Source organism: Pollicipes pollicipes, unplaced genomic scaffold, assembly GCF_011947565.3.
Source record: "Pollicipes pollicipes isolate AB1234 unplaced genomic scaffold, Ppol_2.1 Scaffold_7261;HRSCAF=8764_pilon_pilon_pilon, whole genome shotgun sequence".
Lineage (NCBI taxonomy): Eukaryota > Metazoa > Arthropoda > Thecostraca > Pollicipedomorpha > Pollicipedidae > Pollicipes > Pollicipes pollicipes.
This window is the reverse complement of record NW_023597054.1, coordinates 36,230,551-36,251,828: the sequence shown is the minus strand read 5'-3', so window position 1 is coordinate 36,251,828 and position 21,278 is coordinate 36,230,551. Positions and strand designations below refer to the sequence as shown.

The 21,278-nt window shown below is 59.7% G+C and overlaps 1 protein-coding gene across 1 annotated transcript; it reads right to left on the bottom strand.

Annotated features, from left to right (window-relative positions):
* Positions 1-3,020: 3,020 nt before the first annotated feature.
* Positions 3,021-18,972, bottom strand: LOC119111777 (protein prickle; the record flags this gene model as incomplete). The annotated part of the gene is given in 3 exon segments (XM_037235598.1): positions 3,021-3,240; positions 17,472-17,707; positions 18,800-18,972. Coding segments are annotated over 2 exon segments (399 nt in total), but the record flags the coding sequence as incomplete, so codon positions are not given.
* Between the last annotated feature and the right edge of the window lie 2,306 nt (positions 18,973-21,278).

The window sequence follows — 21,278 nt, the reverse complement described above, 5'->3', positions numbered from 1 at the left end:
TTAGAATAAGTGGTAAGGCTCGGCAGGCACCCAACGTGAGAGAATTCCAACCATAAACTTGCAAACACCGTTACCGCTGTGTGTGCACAACACCATTTGCGCCTCCAGCCGGCCAAGTTCAAGAGAAGGAGCACAGCCGAGGTCAGAGAAGATTGCAGCCCGGCGACCTCAGGGGACAGCACGCCCCTAATGCCAGCTCCCGAGCCTCACCGGCCGCCGACAAATTCGGCTAATTGTTCGGGTCGCGAAGGTCTTCCCAGGAAAAAGCCGCTCTATGTGACCCTGAGGCGATTGTTGGCGGGCAGAAAGGGCGCCATTCACGCCGTGCACGTTTACGAGTAAGACCAGAAAGCCTGAGTCGCGAACACAAAACACGCCCGGCTGTAATTCCTCCATTGACTGGTTCTCCGCTCTGGCCTCGGCTGAGAGGTCCGAGCCGGCGCGCCGGTAAAAAACCGCGCCGGCGGCGCGACGCCAGGCGAACGGGGAGGGAGCATTCCAGGCGATGACTTATAGAGGGAGCGCGCTCACGGCGCCGGCGCCGCAGCCCCCGGCGCTGGTGTCGACGGCGGGGCTTTAACGAAGGCGCCGGCCGGCCGTGATCTGCAGAGGCTGGCGCCGGCCGAGCAGCGCCGGCTGAGACCAGCGCCGGCTGGGACCAGTGCCGGCTGAGGTCAGTGCCGGCTGAGGCCAGCGCCGGCTGAGGCCAGCGCGCGGCCGCGGGCGACGCCGTGTCAGAGCTCGGTCGCGGTTGAGCCCCGCTGGCTGAGACCAGCGCCGGCTGAAGCCAGTGCCGGCTGAGACCAGCGCCGGTTGAGACCAGCGCCGGCTGAGGCCAGCGCCGGCTGAGGCCAGCGCCGGCTGAGGCCAGTGCCGGCTGAGGCCAGCGCGCGGCCGCGGACGACGCCGTGTCAGAGCTCCGCCGCGACTGAGCCCCGCTGGCTCTGACGGTGGGACGCCATCCACCCACGCCCGGCTTAGACGCGTCGGCGACGTACCGGCACATTACCGGGGAACTGCCTCCGGCCGGGGGTGCGTCAGAGAGAGGAAGCCGCAGCGGTACCAGGCATACCATCCAGTCATCTGTTTGACTGCGCCCAGCCGGCCGGACACGGTATAGGCAGAGCCCGGCTTCACGGCCGCGGCGAGGAGTGGTCCACCCCGATTAACTGCAGCGGATGAAGTGTTGGACGCGCATCCACAGCCGGCTAATGTCCTCCCTTCACATATGTGTCTTGCGAACGCAGAAGGCACTCCACCTCCACTGCACATCAAGTCCTGCGAATAAACGTTCCAGGCGACAAAAAGGAAAAACATTCCAGCACCTTTACAGCACGACAGGGTTCTTGCACTTCGCCGGAGTTTTTGATACATGAACGCTCCAACCGAGTACGGTAATTAGTGTTTAGGATTATCGTAAACGGCCTTCAGCCATCCACACCTTGACAGTTAGGAAGGCATCGAGTCGGAAAAACTGAAACAAGTCGTCCGCCAGTGTCAATCACCCGCCCATTTCTCCTCTCGACACAAAAGACCAGCTTTAATGGCTGTTAAAATCCGAGGAAGAAAGGGTTTACACCCGCCCTCGTTACAGGCCGCTCCCGCTGTGCGAGTCGCCCAGGGGCTCGGACGTCTCACGGCGCATCCCACAATCGGAGGGACGCCATCAGATCGCATGACTCTCGCACGTGCACCAACCCTCCCTCCACGCCCAGGTAAAAACGGGGCCCAGCGGGCCGCCGCCGCCGCCGGTCGGCATCAGGAGGCGCCGCCGTCGCCCATGCGCAGCTCTGTGGCGGCCGCGCTGGACACCGCCAGACGGGCCGCCCAAATTTGAAGGGCCCGCTCGTAAATTTTGACGCGGCCGCCGGGGACGCGGCCACTTCTGAGCTAATTCCCGCCATAAAATGAGGCCCAGGGCCGGGCCCTGCTGCGGAGGGAAGGTGGAACGTCTGCTCCCATTTGAATTTTTACATCCTACGGGGATCCACAGAGTCACGCATGGCCGACGGCCCTGTCGTTCACGGGCCAGACCAATCCATCTTGGGCGGACCGGTGCCGAGACACAGTGCTTCTCGATGACCGGGGTTATTCGGGTGGGACGGAAGAAATCCGTCGTTCCCAGAGCACACTGGAAAGTCCGGCGAGCTATCTGAAGCACTGGTCGGCCGGGATCCCTCGCTGACAACGTTTTATAGCAGTACGTGTTTGAGTTGCTTTTTTGCGGCGCGGGTTAAGATGTCACGGCATGCCCTGAGCGATAATACGTTTAAATCTCTGTCGAAACAAAAAAAAACAGCAACCATCATATAAAACTTCATATCTAAAGCTCAGGTTTCCAGTGTCATCGCAGACATCTTGGACAAATTGTGCTTGGCTTGCTTCAGTGTAAAGACACATCATGTCACAAGGTTTTTCAGGGAGGATCAATGGGAGGTGTGCACCGCTTACTCTCAGCTCCCCAGGTATCATACCGTGTTCCAGAAAATGTCCAGGCAGTGGGGGCGACAACCGATGGTGAGTGTGCAGTCGCCTATCTCTGCAACCTGTACATGCCTTATCTCAGTGCTAGCAAACTGACTGGCCCATTACATAAATCCACTACGGCACAGATTACAGATACAAGAAAGATTGCAAAAGTGACACAAACTTCATGACTGAGATAGTGATGGAACAGCGGGCCTGCAGTCGTAGCCAGGCTATATCCTCCCCCCATCGGAGCCGGACGCGTCACACGCGCGCCAGGCCCGGACCGGCAGCGCCAGGCTCTGCCCTGGGTACCGGCCGTGCTTGGCCCCGCGCGTGACCCGCCATCTGTAATTCCCGCCAGTAAGCAGGCCTGGCCCGCTCGTGTGAGCATGCGCCTTGCGGTCTGACCCGAAATGGAGCCGGGCTCGCCCCGCACGTTCTCACCACCGCCGCCTGTTGGCTCGGTCCGGTGCATGCGAGTACGGGCCAGGTATATAGTGCACCGCTGACACGTTCGGGTTTGGGCTCGGACGGCGCAACGTTCTACTGACCTGCTCAGGCTTGAGTCCGGGTGGTACCCAGGTGTACTCCTCCAGCGCGCAGCCGGAGTCGTCGTCGCTCTGGCTGTGGCGCTGGGGGTCGCTGCTGCGGCCCGGTAGGATCTTGGCCAGCGGACTGGGCGCCGCCGGCACCGGCGGCAGCTCGCCCGCCGCCGCCGGGCTGCACTGCGAGTGGTCCTCCCGCGGACACTTGCAGTTGCGGCACACTTTCCTGCGGGACAGGGAGCTGGCGTCAGTGTCAGCTGGCGGGTGGTGGGGACGCGTCAGGGGCGAGCGCGTAGTTCGGGCTACACGCGGCGAACACGAGATCTTCTGGGTCATTGCGCTAAGAAAAATCTGATGGATGGACCATCAAACTTGGCACGGCCCATAATTATACCCGTTCTTGTGCAATGATTTTGAAACGAGCCCGTGCGTGATGCCCAAGCTATTCACTAAGTGACCAAAACACGCTATCCATTAGATAATGGGACACGTTTCTGGGCTTTCACCAGGCGACGGGGGTCTCACGCTGACACGACCCGTATAATATGAATCAAGCACCGCCTAAATGGGGCCCCACCTCCCATTACTAGCGGGGCGCTCAGGAGCAGACGGCCGCCCGGCCCTCCTCCCCGCTGTTGGAGTGAGACAGGCCGCTGGAAGCCAGCTGCCGGCCGCCTTGAGAAAGTGTCCAGCTGCAGCACGAACCGCCTCGCTTTCGTCGGCGCCGGCCAGTGTCGGCGTCTGCCGCCTAATGACCGGCTCGTGATGCGTCCGGCCGACTGCAGGCCGCCTCTGTTGCGGCGCAGCAGAGGCGGCGGCAGTCAGAAGGGGGGGGGGGGGGAGCCACGGCGACCCCTGCCTCTGCGACCCGCGTGCACCAGTGTATCTCTCTGTCCGACTTCTCTAGAGTCCACCTCCCAGCGTCTGACTGGGGTCACAGCCGCGACCTCGTCCTCCCGGATCACGTGCTGGGTGCGCCTCTGCTGACCCCCACCGCACCACGGGCCACGCTACTCGACGGCGTGGTCTTTTTACGAGGCGCCCCTCGCTTTGACAGGAAAATGATCATGCAGACCTGCTGGTTTTTGTCCAGAGGCGGCGGAGGGTGGACTTAAGTGCGCGCTAGCCAGACAGGGCTACGGACGTGTCTATCATCATCAGAAAAATCATAATTTGCCGGGGGGAACTTGTGAAGCGTAACAGCTTCCTGTAGGTAGTTGCAAAACTTAGCCTAACCACCTGTCTGACTGGTGAACGGCACTCAACTGTGGAGTGCGGAGGGAGTCCGCGCATATAAATTACCTCTGCTCGAGGACAGTGTTCTCTGGTGTCTTCGCCCCGGGCACCGGTAGCTTACGTATGGTTGCACAAACACAAACAAGAGCTGTCAAGGTGTCGCGATAGGCATCTGGTGGGACTCCCGGTATCAAAAACCGGCGGCATTGTATTCCTTGGCGCCTTGTCACTGTCCGTACGGAACAAAAGAGTGTCATGACAATTAATGAACGGTGCGGGGCTCCGAGGTTCTCTGCGCCCCTCCCGCGCGGCTCCGAATCCGCCCAAATCTGCACCCATTCGGCCGCTGTCGCTAAAACGGGCGGAGAACTGGCCGCATGGCTGGCCAAGCGTTTTATTAATTGCCCGTGTCCCTTAAGCGACAGTCGGCTAAATGAGGTGTGGATAAACGATGAGCGTGGCTGACGCTGATCGAGGGACGCATCTCCGGAAGGCGAGATCTCCACCGGATGAAGCCGGCGCCCGAGGCGCCCGAGACTGCTCTCCAGACGCCGATTTCACCGGCGCGTCTCGGCCTTGCCCGCTGGTTACGCATGTTTTGAAGGCACTAATGACCAGTGCGCGGGATGGATCCTCTCCATTTGCTCCTTGTGCAAAGCCCAACGTGGGCAGGTGCTCCGTGGCTTTCCTGGTTTAACAAAACTCGCCGCCAATCCGCAGCCACAATCAAGCATCGTTAACCGACCAACAAACGAGCAGACAAAGAGCAGGGTGGACGGCAGTGGCGCGGAGTGACACCTTTACCCGCCCGGAGGGCGGACGGCGGTCTGGTGCGGAGTGCCACCCCGCCCGCCCGAAGTGTGGACGGCGATCTAATGCGAAGCGACGCCTCGACCCTCCCGGAGGGTGGACGGCGGTCTGGTGCGGAGTGACACCTTTACCCGCCCGGAGGGTGGACGGCAGTGGTGCGGAGTGACACCCTGACCCGCCCGGAGGGTGGACGGCGCCGGCGGTCGTGTCACCCAGCCGCCAGCCGTCAGCGCCAGCCCTCTGTGTGGTCCAGCGGCGCTAACGACCGCCGCCGCGCTAACAAATGACAGACAAACGGGGGGTGGGTGCCGCGTGGGGCCGTGTTCGACATCATCGGCCGGCGTGACGGCCGAGACAAATGCGGGGACGGCGCGCGGCCGACCGCCGCTGGCGTGATTGACGCGCCATGCACAGCCATCGGTCTCGCCGCGAAAGGCAATTTTCAATTTTCCCCCGCCGCGGCGGCCACGTCCGAAGCTAACGAACAATGGCCGACGTTTCGTCTCGGGAAATTGCCGGCATTCATTTTTTAGTCAAGGGCATTGGACGCTGGACTTCTGGAACCGAGCCATTAATAGCGTTCTAATTACGCCCTTTACGACCAAGGAAGGGTTCTGCGCCGGGTTAAGTATGGAGGCGCGGCTGAGCCGACCGCCGCTGCTCACGACAGCTCGCGTCCGGGCCGTCCCGTTCCACCCCGGCCCGCCGCCGGCAATGTAATTGTCGGCGCTGCTCTCCGAGATGGGCCGCTGTTCTCTGGCCGCGCCCGATCACAACAGAGGCGCCGCACGCACGCGCACAAACACGGCGTGCCGGGGCAGAGGCGGCGCGGTCAGCGCGTGCCGCAGGGGGTGGCTAGGCGCCGGAGGGGGCGGCCGCGCCCCGGGCCGGACAGCCGGCACTAATCGCAGGCCGCGACCACCCGCGCGCTCCAATCCAGCCGGCTGGCCGGTGCGGGCGGCGTGCGGCGGCGTCGGCGGAGAGCGCGAATCTGTGCCCCGGTAAAATATAGGCAGGGGATTGTGGGACATGATGACAGCGAGGAAAACACGTCGGGAAAAACAGGGCCGCCGATTCTGTTATCACCAGGAATGTTGGTAGATGATGGATCCGCGATAGATGATCGACGAGCGTGTTCAACTGAAAACGTGAAACATGATCTTTCTCCAGCGCCGGATTCACTTGGATTATTTGGAGGAGAAAGCCTGACTCAAAACATCAGCGGGAAAACAGCGTGTCGACGGCAAGGTGTCAGCAGATCGACAGCGCAGCCCGGCAGGCAGAACAGAGGGAAGACGGGGGACAGAGCAGATAGGAGACGGGAGCGGAGCGGAACGGGGACGGGGGCAGAGCGGATGGGAGACGGGGGCATGGGGGATGGGAGACGAGGGCAGGGTGGATGGGAGGCGGAGGCAAAGCAAATGGGAGACGGAGGCACAGCGAAGGGGCGACGGGGGAGAGTGGATGGGAGACAGAGCGGATGGGAGACGGGGACAGGCCGGCGCGCGCAGGGGCCGCCCGGCCGGCCGGCGCCCCGGCGTGAGGCCAATCCACCACCTCCGCCGGCCCGCCGCGCCGCCCGGCAGAATTATGAATTTTTCGAATGGCTGGGATGATGAATGGCATCAATGAAGTGATATCGGTGGAAGATCTGGGATGGCGGCTGAGGCGACCCGCGCGCCGACGGGGAAGGGCGGAGCCGCCGCGGGGCACGCGGGAGAAAGCCGGCGCGGGCCGCCCCCGCTGAGCGCGGGCCCGAACACGAAACACGCGCGCGGTCGTGACCGGGAAGCGTCGAGACACGCGTCAAACACGCCGGCCGGGCCCGCCGTCCTTTCAGATGGTGATGAGACCAGCTTTTACTCGAACGGCAGCAGGGAACGCCGTTTCGAAACCGGCCGTCGTGGCGCTGTGCCACCGAGGATCGCGGTGTCCCATCTCTGCGCGTGATGAATGTCGAGGTCACACTATCGCACACGCTCGGAAGAGAGCACGCAGGGGCTCGGACATGTTCAGCGCCCGATCGCCAGACGCTCCCCTCTTCGAATTCAGTGTGCGTAGCCGAGATTCGGCACTAATGCCATTTCCACGGGTTTTCTTCCACATATGGTATGTTTAATTCCACATTGGGCGCCCCATAGTTCCGATCATTTCCATACAGATGTCGGCCGTGATTTATTTTACAAAGCGGCGGCGCCGACCGGGCCGCAGCGGCGCTGACTGACGGCGATCGCAGTGCCCGCCGGGCCGCAGCGGCGCTGACTGACGGCGATCGCAGTGCCCGCCGGGCCGCAGCGGCTCTGACTGACGGCGATCGCAGTGCCCACCGGGCCGCAGCGGCTCTGACTGGCGGCGATCGCACTACCCACCGGGCCGCAGCGGCGCTGACTGACGGCGATCGCAGTGCCCACCGGGCCGCAGCGGCTCTGACTGACGGCGATCGCAATGCCCACCGGGCGGGCCGCCCGCGCCGTCCAAACCGCCGGATCGCACCGCTTATCGGCCCACCGGGCGAAAATACGCTTGCACCAGGCCTGATCCGACTGAGTTCCGAGAAAAGAAGCTTGAGAATGGGAGATCCCTCGTCACGAGGCTGTCTGGATCCGCGCGGGACGTAATGCCGTTATTCGCACGCGACTGCACCGCCGCGATTGTACCCACCCCCTCCCCCTCTCCCGGAGCTGGTGGCCCGTGCGGGATCGGTTCGACTACCGTATTTACACGATCGGACGATGCGCTAGTTTTCGTTCCAGGTGCACGGCTGCCCGGGCTAATGGTAAGATCATTCCGAGTCGCGTTCAAGTGGTGGCGAAGCGTCTCCTGCGTGTTTGCATCAGTGCAGAACCGGTCACAGAACTCATCGTGCAGAAGAACATTGTCGCACAATAGAGGTGACGACCTCGCATGCGGGGCAGAAGGCGAACATTTGACATGCACCAGACTGTCCAGGACACACCTCAGTGGGTTTATGCTCTCAGCGGTGAATGCTCAGCATGAACACATGATTCATTAACCAAGCCAGGCCACACCTGCGCAAAATCCGCATGACTAACGACCAGCGAGGGCTTTGTGAAGCTCATGCTTGCTAATGAACAAGTAGCCACCACAGCGGTCAGTGCAGTCTATCCAACTAATGAATATCATCTGATGTGTGTGTAGAACAAGTGGCGTCACTTCCGCTCCATCGAGATGAACTGGAGCACCGAGCAGGGTTCGCCTTCAAAGTGTGAGTCCCCACCACCGAGTCCTCAACATTGGTGACGTTGGGGTCATGAACGGAATGAAGTGTCATCTGGCCCCGGAGAGGCGACGAGCCAGCAGAGATGTCCGACACATCGGTCCAAACAGAGGGAACCATCTGCCTTAGAAACAAATTGATAACCACAGCCTTCATCTGCGACGAAATCAGGACAACTGCTGCAAGCGGAAAGCACTCTGAGCCTTTTAAAGCCGGAAGCCAGCTCTGCACGAGCAAAGGCCAAACACTGGAGGACAGCCAGGCGGGCGGCCGCTGTCGGCGGCCGGCCCGGCCCCAACGCGGCGCGCGGCGCGTCCATCACGGCCAGGCCCGGTTCTGTTTGTACAGGTGACAGCGACCGCGGCGACGCGCCGCTGGACTCGCCACAAAAACGGCCCGCGACTAACGGTGGCCGACACCAGGGCGTGATTTAGCGGGCGAGCACGCGACACGGTCCGAGCGCCACCGCAGGTCATGTCGGAGACTCGCCAGCCAGGCCACAGGCTCGCCAGCCGGGTCAGGTCAGGTCAGAGCCAGGTCAGGTCAGAGCCCCACCAGCCAGGTCAGAGCCTCACCAGCCAGGCAGAGACAGGTCAGAGCCTCACCAGCCAGGCAAAGCCACGTCAGAGCCTCACCAGCCAGGCAGTCATGTTAAAGACTCGCCAGCTAGGCAGAGTCAGGTTAGAACCCCATTGGCTAGACAGAGTCAGGTCAGAGGCTCACCAGCTAGGCAGAATCAGCTCACGCGTGCAATGACACTCTACCCGTCACGTTGAGAAGAGTTACGACGAGTTAAGACGAGTCCTTTTATATCAGCAGCTGATGTACGTTCTTTGATAAGTGATTCATTGTAGCTTTCAACAAAGGCAGTTCTCCGGAGACACATAGGGCGAAGCAAATCTTATTGAAGCGGCTCCATTGATAGTACAATTGTCAGATCGTTGACGTCATTTCATCTAAGACTTTTGAATGGCCTTACACTGAACCGTCTAAGCTGCTACATGCTAACATGAGCGCAGGTAATATCCAGGCTGCACCAGCACGGCCGCCGTGGATCTGCCCGCCGGATCAGGTTTGCTGGGGATCCCTATTTAGATCGATCGGTGCCCCTACCGCACCAGCGGACGGTTCTCCCGGTCGGGTGAGCGCGTGTTCCCTGGTAAGACCAGCAGACGGCCCTGCGGCCGATTTGGCACGTAGTGTTGACGGTCATGTCAACATAGGTTCCACAGCCAGGTCACCAGCTCGCCCTCTGGACGTCAGGTCACCGGCGGCCCCCTCTTGACAGTGGATCACCAGGTGTTCCGGTCATCAGGTCAGTAGGCGAGCCCCGGACGTAAGGTCGTCAGACGGTGCCCCGGCCAGGTCAGCAGTTGGGCACACGGTCCGTGGGTGGGCGGGACGCGCTGATAGCCAGCCTCAGCGGCCCGCCGCCATCTGCAGGGTCACCCCGGCCGACTAATCACGTCTTCATCGGCCCGTATCGAGATTCATGGCGCTGAATAATGGTGTTTTCGCACTGCCACGAGCGCCCTATTTAGCATAGACGGGGGCGTGCGTGGAACAAAGAGCCGGCCGGCACACTGACTCACCGAGTGAGGCCCCGCAGCACGCTATCTCAATTTCGTAACAAGGCGTTGGCGGGCACGCCGCGGACAACAGCGTTTCAATGGTCTGCTCTTGATCGATCACAGGCTGGGATACGGGAAAATGCCGATATGGATCACGAGTGGAAATCTACACCACCTCCTCGCTGGGCGGAGGCGATAACGAGCGCGTTTTACTGCTATGGTGCGACGACGCGAGCATTAGACTGCTCTCACGAGGCATCTTGCGGTGGAGATGGGTTTCTTCGACATTTGTAAGTTAGCGTAGACAACACAGCTTTTATTTTTTGATTGATTTCCGAGCATTTGGCAACTGCCAACACAACTGCAAAGCTCTAGACAAAGCTAGCTTGTCACATGGAAAGGTGCCAGAGTGAAGCTGTTTCTTATAGAGACATTTGATGACTGTTTTCATGGCCGATGCTTTCCATTACATGAAAAATGTATGCCACAGTCTTCTTCTCCAGATGTTTATCCATTGGTTGAAATTCATCACGGGCACCTACCGTAATTTGATAATGGACTTCACTTCTGGGCTACCACTCATAGCCATTTGCGCCACGTTAAAACGCGCGGCGGGTCGTTCTACTCCAGAACTTTTCTTTCACTAGGAAGCATGCACTTCCTATGGTCACATTCCTCGGAGTGCATGCGGTTACCCCTTGCTCTCCGCTCCGTCTAACACGAACAGCGATCCTCACGCCCTTCAGTGTTTGGTGGCGTGGCAGCCCAACTGCAATGTCTGCCGAGCCCATGAGACACCCCTGCAGACCCGACTGCCGGTCGCCGGGCTGCCAAGCGCAGGCTGACGCGCATTCTAAGCGGCACTAATTGGCACTCTGAGCAGGGGAGACCCATCGCGGCCGCTGGGCGGCGATCGGCGCCCCGGGTCCGTGCCGCCTGCAAGCCCAGCCTTCTGTTTATGATACCCTCCGGCGGTCCCTCGAAAGCGAACAAAGAGCCGCAATGGATGCTGCAGTCCTTATGCGATGACCCTCCGCCAATGAATCACGTGTAATCGATCGACGCCCGGCGCTAACCACTGCGCTGGTAATGACTACACTGTGCGGCGGCCAGAGCGCGGCCACTGGGGGCGCTCACCGGGCACTGTGCGGACAGCGGCGGGAGCTCCCGCCTGTGCTGCTCCCGCCGGCTGCGCAGGCGGGAGCTGCACACTACAGCCACTAAGGGCTACCTGTTGAGGCAAGTAGTCCGACGGGTGGACAGCCGAGGAGACGACCCGAGAATCAACGCATTCGCTCCACAGCCTGCTATGAGGTACAAGCTTTCGGGAGACTTACGCGTGTATCGTTTTGAAAGTCATTCGTGTGTATCCTCTAAGAGGTAACATCGGTGGAATAATCCCACAAATATTCGGCGAGGGCGGCCACAAAAACAGCCAGAACATTGTTAACCGCCTCGCCGGGCTCCGGGTCTCTCAGCGTGGCGTCCCGAACGTCAAACACGGGTCGTTTTTGCCCCGGTCACCGTCGTCGTCGTTCCGTGGAACGAAGTTCACCGGGCCTGACCCGGGTGGGGCGCGCCGGAGCCAGGGTCGAGGCGGGAGTGGCGCACAAACCTGACAGCCCAGCATGCACAAGAGCGCGCCCGGTCGACTGAGCAAACATGAAACGCTAATTCCCGACGCCGCGAGCACCCGACCGAGCAGCCACGGTTTTTTGCCAGGTCGCTTCGAAAGCAAATGATGGAGGGCCGCCGGTCGGCTGGGAGGCGACGTGCCCACGACGGAGTGAGACCGGACGAGGAGCAACTGGTGGGAGAGGAGGGGCGGGGCGAGGTGGTCCGCTCTGGGAGCGGTAGAATGTCACCCGGATCAGCCCGATCGACTCGTTACAACCAATCACTGAATCGGTCGGCACTTGCGAGTCGCCCGATCGCGTAGAGATGGACAGGTTGTAGGCGGCGGCACGCAATCAGATGTCATGTTCCATCAAACAATGCTCCGATTCCAGACGGGTGGGATGCAGCGTCCAGCTGCACACGGTGATGCAGTGCAGATGGCTAGCGGATCACCTGACTGCACACAATGGTGCAGTGCAGGTGGCTAGCGGATCACCTGACTGCACACGGTGGTGCAGTGTGATGGCTAGCGGATCACCTGACTGCACACAGTGGTGCGGTGTGATGGCTAGCGGATCACCTGACTGCACACAGTGGTGCAGTGTGATGGCTAGCGGATCACCTGACTGTACACAGTGATGCAGTGTGATGGCTGGCGGATCACCTGACTGTACATAGTGATGCCGTGCAGATGGCTAGCGGATCGCCTGACTGCACACAGTGATACAGTGTGATGGCTGGCGCGTCGCCGGACTGCACAGAGGGGTGCAGTGCAGATGACTAGCACGTTACCCGAGTGGGAGTACGTACCGTAAAGCAGCTGTCGCCAGTGTATTGCGTGATGGAGAACGGATTAAGTGTCGCGTCGGAACGGACTATCACTATGCCCTTCCGCGTCCCCGAGTATCAACAGGTTGCGTCACCCCGCGTGCGATGGAAAAGATGCATAAATTTCAGGTACGGCTTCTGCAAGAAGCATGCTTGCGAAGTGATTCACAGAAGCGTTTACGTAAGGTGTTGAATCGCAGTGCTGCGACAAAACGCACATGTTTGGCGCGCTGCAAGTTGGTAGCGATCTTGCTTATGCAAACTACATCGCACCTCGTTCATACGTTCAGTCCGCATTTTCCAGCCGCTATCAGTTGTAACGTTGAAACTTGCGTCATCAACACGGGATATTCGCTGAAGAAATATTGACCCAGTGTACGCTGGGTGAAACAAACATGACAGGTGTACAGCCTTTTAAAAAACACTAGCAGCTTTCAAACGATGCCATCGCCAGCGCTGTCATGTCACCAAGACCGGTTGTCAGGGAAAAGCTTTGCACAAAATGATCCAGGCTCCGATAGCGAGCGAGACTGGCCACCGAGGCGAGCATTATGTGTAATCCACAACACCCCGTCAGACACGGGCTCATCCTCGATGGCAGCACGCTGCGGGGGCACGCCGGCCTAATGCAGCCGGACGGAGCTCCGGCGCGATGCGCGGATATGTCACTCACGGACGCCGGCCGGGCCGCCGGTGAGGGCCCGGTCCAGCCGGGCTAATAGGCGACGCATGTCGCCGGCCGTCGTCGGCCACATTCCGGCCGGCTAATGACCGTGTTGTCGGCCGGACACGCTGTTGTTTTCGTTTGTTTCCCCGACCGGGCCGCGCAGGGTGCATCCGTCGACGGCACGTCTCGCCGGCATCCCGCGCCCGTCCCCCCGACTATCGTCGTCCGCATCTCCCAAACAGCGGCGCTGGCCGGCCGGCGTGTTTGCTGGCGCCGCTCGGGGACGTGGGACCGCCCGTCAGGTCACGGCTGGACGGCAGCCGGCGACGCCTGAAACGCGACGTCACACAGGTGGCCGCCTCCGTGACGACAGCGCACACTCGCCGCGCCGTGTTTGCCGCGGCCAAACAGCGCCGCCGCCGTCAGGGCTGGCTGACTCCTGTTGACTGACGGCGGCTGTGGATGGTGACGGGGGGGGGGGGGGGGGGGGGGGGGCGGGGGACGCCGTTGGCTAGTCTGCCATGACAAGGCGCATCGTGTGTGTACATCCGCCACATGTGTACAGTGTTATTGTTTCACAGAGTCTCGGTCTGCAGATATTCTTGGTGTTTTTATTACGCCGTAGCTACCCCGCCCACTTCAGGCACCTGATAATCTGGTCCCATAACCTAGCCGTTCTGATGTTATTCCACATCTCGCCTCTTTCTCGAGTGGTTATTTACACTCCTTCTAGTTCAGATTCCCACCATCTTTTATTGCTCATCTCTCTCTAGTCATTTTTAGTTTTCCATTTTCTCTAGCCGGAGATGTAACATTATGTTCCGCACACCGAGCACACCGTCCCTGGTCTCGTGAGCATGCCGTCTCTGCTCCTATGAGCGTGACCACCTTGTCCCTGCTCCTCTGAGCACGCCGTCCCTGCCCCCATGAGCACGCCGTCCCTGCTCCCGTGAGCACGCCGTCTCTGCCCCCATGAGCACGCCGCCCCTGCTCCCGTGAGCACGCCGTCCCGACCGCGGCTGCACCCGATCGATTGCGTCGGCCGGGCGCCCGCCAACAATGGAGTCCGGGCGCGGCAGACGCCGTCGGCTGGCCAGCACACGCTTCGTCGGCAGCGCTGAAAACATCTCTAATGGCCGGCTCCACCGAACCAGCGCCGCTCTCCCGGCACCGAGAACAAAAGAGCGCGGCGTAATTAGGTCTGGGCGTGCTGCCGTTGGCTGACGAGCACAGCAGGGTGGACGCAGCGAAGCCCAACGGCTCTGCGGGATCCGGTCACGGGAAAGAGCGGGCAGAGCTTCCCTCAGGACGGACAGCTCTGTCAGCTCCGGTCACGTGAAGGGGCGGACAGAGCTTCTCTCAGGACGGACAGTTTTGTGGGGTCCGGTCACGGAGAGGGGCGGACAGAACTGCCCTCAGGACGGACAGCTCTGTGGGGTCCGGTCATGCAGAAGGGCGGACAGAGCTGCCCTCAAGACGGACAGCTCTGTGGGGTCCGGTCACGGAGAGGGGCGGGCAGAGCTGCCCTCGGGACCAACAGCTCTGTGGCCTCCGGTCACGTGAAGGGGCGGAAAGAGCTGCCCTCGGGACCGATTGGTTTTTGGGGTCCGCTTACGGGGAGGAGCAGGCAGAGCCGCCTTTAGGACCAACAGCTCTATGGGCTCCGGTCACGTGAAGGGGCGGAAAGAGCTGCCCTCGGGACCGATTGCTTTTTGGGGTCCGCTTAGGTGGATGGGCAGGCAGAGCCGCCTTTAGGACCAACAGCTCTGTGGGCTCTGGTCACGGGAAGGGGCGGAAAGAGCTGCCCTCGGGACCGATTGCTTTTTGGGGTCCGCTTACGGGGAGGGGCAGGCAGAGCCGCCTTTAGGACCAACAGCTCTGTGGGGCCAGTCACGGGAAGGGGCAGGCAGAAACACGGTAAAGCCCGACGCTTCTGTGAAGCCCAGTCAGGGGCAGAGAAAAGCGAGACTACGAGAACAACGCGGGGTGAGCGCATCGTACCGCTCTAAAGCTTCGGCCATCTGATAATACTTGAAATCCTTAGGGTATGCTTCTCGCTCACACTTTGTGGGTTTAGTCCTATTTGGCGATACTCGGCCGGCCATCGGACCCCTGTCTCGCCTCACAAATCACTTCTATCCAGGCTCTGACGGCTCATCCGCGCTTCTTTGTATTCAAGCCAGCACAATGACTCGGATACGATGGTGCCACGCCACCAGCCCATAAAAAATGCGATTGCTATCAGGGCTCCAGGCTGCGAAGGCGGATGTCAGGCACGATTTTCTTTGACACCAAAGCCAACGGAACGTGAATTCGCTCTACGGAGACGGGCCTTAAACACACAAGTATTTGTTATACGACTAACACGTCCATTTATGGATGAACCAAGGAAGTTGAATCCAGAACATAGGCAGCAGACGCGAGGAAGGCAAGCATAAGCCATAGAGGACAAACTCAATTCCGTGATAGCTCAATTAGCCGAGCGGCCCTGCTAAAGCGTTGCTTTATCGGTGTTCATGACAATGTCCGGGAAACAAGTCTCTTTCCTTCCATTCTTAATGAACGGTTTTTCTACTATTTTGTCACCTGAGGCACGAATAACTTGGTTTCCAGGTATTATCGCCCGTCCTACGGGGAAAACACGTCAGCACCTTTACCTTCTCATGCAGGAACATGAGCTTACTTTGCGGCCCATGCCGATACTCCGGCATTTGCCCGCGTAGAATAAACATCTGCGCAGCAAATGCCCCTACAGCTTCTCAGTACTGCTCGTGGTCAATGGAAAATACTGAAAACCACGTTCCACTTGAGAGCTTTCGTTCATAGTCAGGCATTCGATGAAATCACGTCATCCTTACCGGAGCAAATCGCCAGCAGTGATCCTTTTCCCGACGACATTTTTTGACAACGGAATGAGATCAGCCATGCTCGCTCCACAAAAGGTGACAATCAGTGCGCTATTTAGAAGCGCGCGGCCCGTCCCAATAACTCAACGGTGGCGATCCTGCGGGCGACACCGTCACAAATTATGGGCCCGACCAGTGGAATGGCTGGATACACTTCAGACGGGCCGCGCCCGCTGCAACCGGGCTCCCTTTGAGCGCGACCGGCTCAGGATGAATTAACAAGTCCTCGAGCAGGTGTACAGATGCGCACAAAGCAGCCAGCAGGCACCACCCGCTGGCTCCCAGCGAGGGGCCAGACCAAATTTATAGACACTGATACGTGATCAATACAGGCATGCAAGTCACTTAGCGGTAAAGTTCGGTCAGTGCGGCCAATGGTGGGCGGCGGTTCCTCCTGCAGCGGTTTTATAGGCGACTTTGACAGGGTCTTTATCGGCGATCAGACCAATCAGGGCCCAACAGGGGTCGAAGGCTGCGATGGATGCCTGCTCAGGCTCGCTACAAGCCCTGCAGACCCGACGCCGAGTCATACAGGCGTGCAAAAACGCGGATAATCATCGCCATCTTGGTCTGCGACTACCTGCGCTGGAACGTCAATTGAAACATTCGTCATCGTATACCCACAGCCGGCGGCGGTCCGTGCAACTCCACTGGCGCTGGGAGTCATTACCGGCGCACGGCGGAACCTCACGTAGCTCCAGTGCTAGCGCCCTACCGCCCACTGCAGTCTCCCCGATGCCGACGTGTTCCCCGAGTGCAGTCTCCGCACTGTCGGCCGCCCCGCGTGCTCGCCCGCCTGTCGGCCGGCCCCACCCATTTGTAGATTGGCGATCACCGTGTGCGAGCGCAGCAGCAGCCAAGGCCAATTGGGCACGTGCGCGCCGAGCAAAAACTGCCGGCGATCGCGCGGTCGTGCCGGTGGCTTTCCGAGCGGCGCGAGTCAGCGACTCCACCGTGACGAGGCATCGCTGGCACCGGTCGGCCCGTGTTTACGCAGCGGCCGCGGCCGGTAAACACGCAGAGCGGCGTCTCTGTTTCGGCCGCGAGCGCCGGCGGCCCGCAGGGCGCACGCCGTCCAGCCGCCATCGCTGTTTGCCCTCCAGATGAGCGTGGCGTGATTTCCAGACTATAATTTCCCGGGGCTGGGCCGGTCGGCGGCGGGCGCGCCGACTCGAGCTCAGTGAGCGTCTCTCGGCCGGGGCGGCGCCCCATAAAAATATCTGGCCCTCGTAAGCGCCCAGTGCCGCTGCACCTGACCGGCACGACGGCCGCGGCCGGTCGGGGTGAGGACGGAGGGCATAGGGTCACCGGCGCACCACGGTCGACCCGCCAGACCAAGATCGGACGGTCCGATTGGACTGTTGAGCAACGCCGCTGATTGGGGAACCCTGCTGATTAGACAATTTCCATACAGCGCGGGTGCGCGTCGAGCACGGGCCGCCGCACTTTTGCATGCGGACTGCGTAACAAGATTATTAGTGTGTCCATCCATCACGGAACACAAAGCCGCACCATCTCCGCTCACCGTCCGCATACCGCTTACGCAAGCCGATTTCCGGAAAATTAGCCGCAGCTGGTACTTACTCTTGTACTGTCATCGCAGCCTCGCCGCGCGGGTCAAGGCCCCTGAGCGTCTGTATCTTGGTGCGCTTGCCGTACAGCTGTTTGTAGTATTTGTACTGGTCGCCGTACACAAAGCACACTTTCCACCACTGCCGGCACATAAGGCGGTGTCCGTCCTTTCCGGACGGTTTCGCCGCCATGGCTGCCGGGTTTGGCCGGCCCGAGGCCGCCGAAATTCGTCCTGGGTCGCTTCACGCCTGTAAAAAGCCACCGTCTTTCCATCACACCGTCCAGCGATCATTGGCAAGGGGAGGGGGGCCTGGCGACTGAAGAATGCCCGATGAGTATCTCTATCGGAAATGAGAAGTCCGGAGAAACCCACGTTTTCCCGTTTGCCACAACGCAGTCACGAACACTTATCTGAGTGAGTTTTGTTTCATCTAGCCGAGGCAGCTAAGCCAGCTAAGCCGTCCAGGCAAGGGCAGCGATAATGCGAGAAAGGTCTGCTGTAGCTCTTGCGTGTTTAGTGCCGAAGCAGGCGGCAGTCATGATGACGTAAGCGCGACGTTTGTACGCGCGGTTAAGTTTTTAAAATCCACACGTCCAATAATTTTCACCACTTTTTAAAGGCAGCGATTCTGCTTTTGATCAGAGCCGATCATCACGATATCTATAATTAAAGGACTCTGCGCCAAACCCTGCTCTGAACGGTAAGTCGAACAAGTTACATCACAAGCTATAGAAAATTGCCTACGCTGTTTGTTTACGGAACAAGGTAGCTGAAATTTTAATTTTAAGTGATATATTACGGTCAAAATGAGCCAGCCAACAAATGGCTTAATCACTCCGTCGGCCATCCAAGTTTAAAAGGGACAAAAGGCCAAATTCTCAAAGGCAACACCTGGGCTTCTCATAATCTCGGAAACAGTTTGTTCCCATCAAGGGAAACGCAAGTCATGTCGCTTCCTATAAACCGCTTACCAGAGAATCAGCCCGTGAATGGTTAGTAATTAATCCATTTATCAAAGCACTCAATAGGCGTTTCGCGCCCTTGAATGCGTGCTCTGAAAACTGTCAAATCTGATGGAACAAATTGGGACATACGAACACAAATTCTGCCAACGGTTTGTCAACGAAGCTTCCAATAACATTTATAAAGTACAAATTCGTGAGCAGGTAGTGTGCTTAAACATGTCGAAAAAGGCGTATGAAATTTTCGCTCTGTTTGATCGCCTGAAGAGCACATCTTTGCCATCATGATGTACTACGGCCTCCGTTAGAATTCACACCGCACCAATATACCAAAGCACAGAACATCCCATTTCGCGCGGGTCTGGCCTGTTACTGACCTCTCTCTCCAATTCCTTGAAGCCGACCTATCGGAGGCCGATTCTCCGCACTGCCTCTCGAGCACCACTTCCGTCACCGTCGCCTCCACCTCGCGGGCGACCGTGCCCTCCACATCTCACCGCACCTCGCCCGGCACTGCTGACCACGGCGCCGTGCTGGCCGGGCCGACCAGTCCACTCTGTGGGCGGTGGGGGAGGCCGCACCTGGAGCCGCCTCAGGGCCGAGCTCGCCGGCGTTGGGCCGACCGCGCAGATGTTCCCAAAGATGTTTCCTTCATGGACAATTACGCTGGATGCCGTGATCGGATTATCATGGTGTTTCTTGCGATGGAGATGCATTATATGGAGATAAGGGACGATCCTGTGCGCCGACCACGCCGTAATGGGGGCATTGTTTGGGTCCAAATCCGTCACATCTGCTCTTGAAGTGCTTTAATGAGCAGGAAGTGGTCTGGACAGGCCCAGCTAGACACTCCGTTCAGCTCTCAGCGCACCAACTGAATATTTACGCAGCCGTCCTGCACAGGTTCCCACGGGACCAGGAAAAGCGAGCGAGTTCACCTTTGCAGCTAAATGGCAAAATACCACACGTCGCATGACGGCTTATGACGCGCTTGGCAATGGTATCTAGATACTTTGCCGTAGCATGTAGGGAAATTTCATGACAGGTCCCGCCCTCAGCCTGCACCACTTCCTGACAATTTTAAATCGTGTTGCTTCCAACGGTCTCTAGGAACGAAATTGCCTTCCAGATGGCAGCTGCGCGTCTCACCGGCTCGCAAATCCGCTCACCTTTCCGCAGCCGGCGTCACGTGCAAGCCGTAACTACCAGCGCCTCCGGAGGCGCCGCAACTGGACGCATTCAGTTCCGTACCAGAGCTCGGCTGGCGGTAGTTAGAGGGTATCGCTTGCCGCGGCCGCAGGGCGGAGCCTGCACCGGGCGTCTCGTAAGCCGTCATGAACCGGCCTCCGCAGTTGAGCCAGCTGTGTAACAGCCGCGGCCGCTAACTTCCACGAATAATTAATTACGTCGTTGAGCGCCAAGACTGCGTAGAGTGACCCGGTGGAGGCCCGCCGCCGGTCAAGCCCGGGGTCAGCCGGGGTCAGGTGGCCCCCAGGGCCGGGGTGCGGGCCACGCCGGTGTCTCCGAGCCGTCGCCACAGACCGAGAAGCGGAGCCGGCCGTCCGAAGTCAGTTAGTGGTCGGAGTCGTGGAAGGAAATTCCTGTAGTCTACGGTTGAGTGCGCAATAGATAAGTTAGTATTTTGTGGAGACAAATCGGAGAGTTCTGTCATGTATCGGAGGGTTTATGTCCACCTGACGTCACGGTTGAGTGGAAGTTAGATTAGATAGAACTGCACCAGTGCTCCAGAGCGCCAATGGACCGCGACTAACGACGCTGAAACACTGCCAGCACGCGGGCTGGGTCCAGAAGACCCTAAATACACAGTCTAGACGCTTCACACCGGAGGCAGCGTCCTCGCATCACAAGTTCGTCCATAGAGCGGACAAACAGTCCAGACACCAATCGCCTGGCGGTGGCCACGTTACACCACACGTAAGACGGATAACATTTGACAACATGAAGTGGCGAAGTTAGCATCTCCAGTTCACCTTGGCGCGGAGTCCCTTATGACACGGATCACGCCTCACGTGGCGCCGATGAAAGGGGGCGCTAGCCGCGGGTCGCTCGAGCGCAGTCCCTCATGGCACGGGTGGCGGCCGCGGGCGCGGCAGGGGCGGCGGCGGCTGCTGCGCGACCACCCGCCGGGCGCCGCAAGCCGCACGTATCGAGTTCGCCGCTGTCAGGCCGGAGACCGATGGTCGCCTCTCACGTTGTCACGGTGACATCTCGACAAGCGGCCGAGATGACAAACGAGCGGGCCGCCGTCCATACATCTGCATCTGCTCAGCGACGGCCACCTCGCCGTGGACCGGCAATTAGCGGACGTCTCGGGCGGTCACGGCGCCGCCGCCGCCGCCGGTGTCGTGTCGGCGTCGGCGCGGGCGGGGCGAGTCACGTCGACGGCGACAAGGACGACAGCGAGCGGCGAGAGGCGTCTCCCGGCCCGGAGGCCGTCCGCTGGACTGGGAGGATGAGGACGGGCGGGGTGGTGACGAGGACGTGCCATATACCGAGCCGCCGTCGCACCGGGTGGTCCGGGCGGTGCAAGCGATAAGGGACATTTCGAGAGAATAATGGACAAGGGGCAGTTGCATGCGGATAGATCACACGGAACAATCGACCCCAAGCACGCGACACAGAAGGTGACGAAAACTCCCAGCAGGTCCTGTGCGCTTGGTCTGGCTATTTATATTGACACAGCTTGTTTTTATCTGGCCGTTTCACGTGTGGTGATATGGTCTGTAAGTCTTTGGTGCTTTTTATATAACCAATAGAATGTCATGTTACTTATGTCCCCTTTTCCCGAAGATCGGATTGTAACCAAATTCGTGATCCCGGCAGACCGACTGAGCC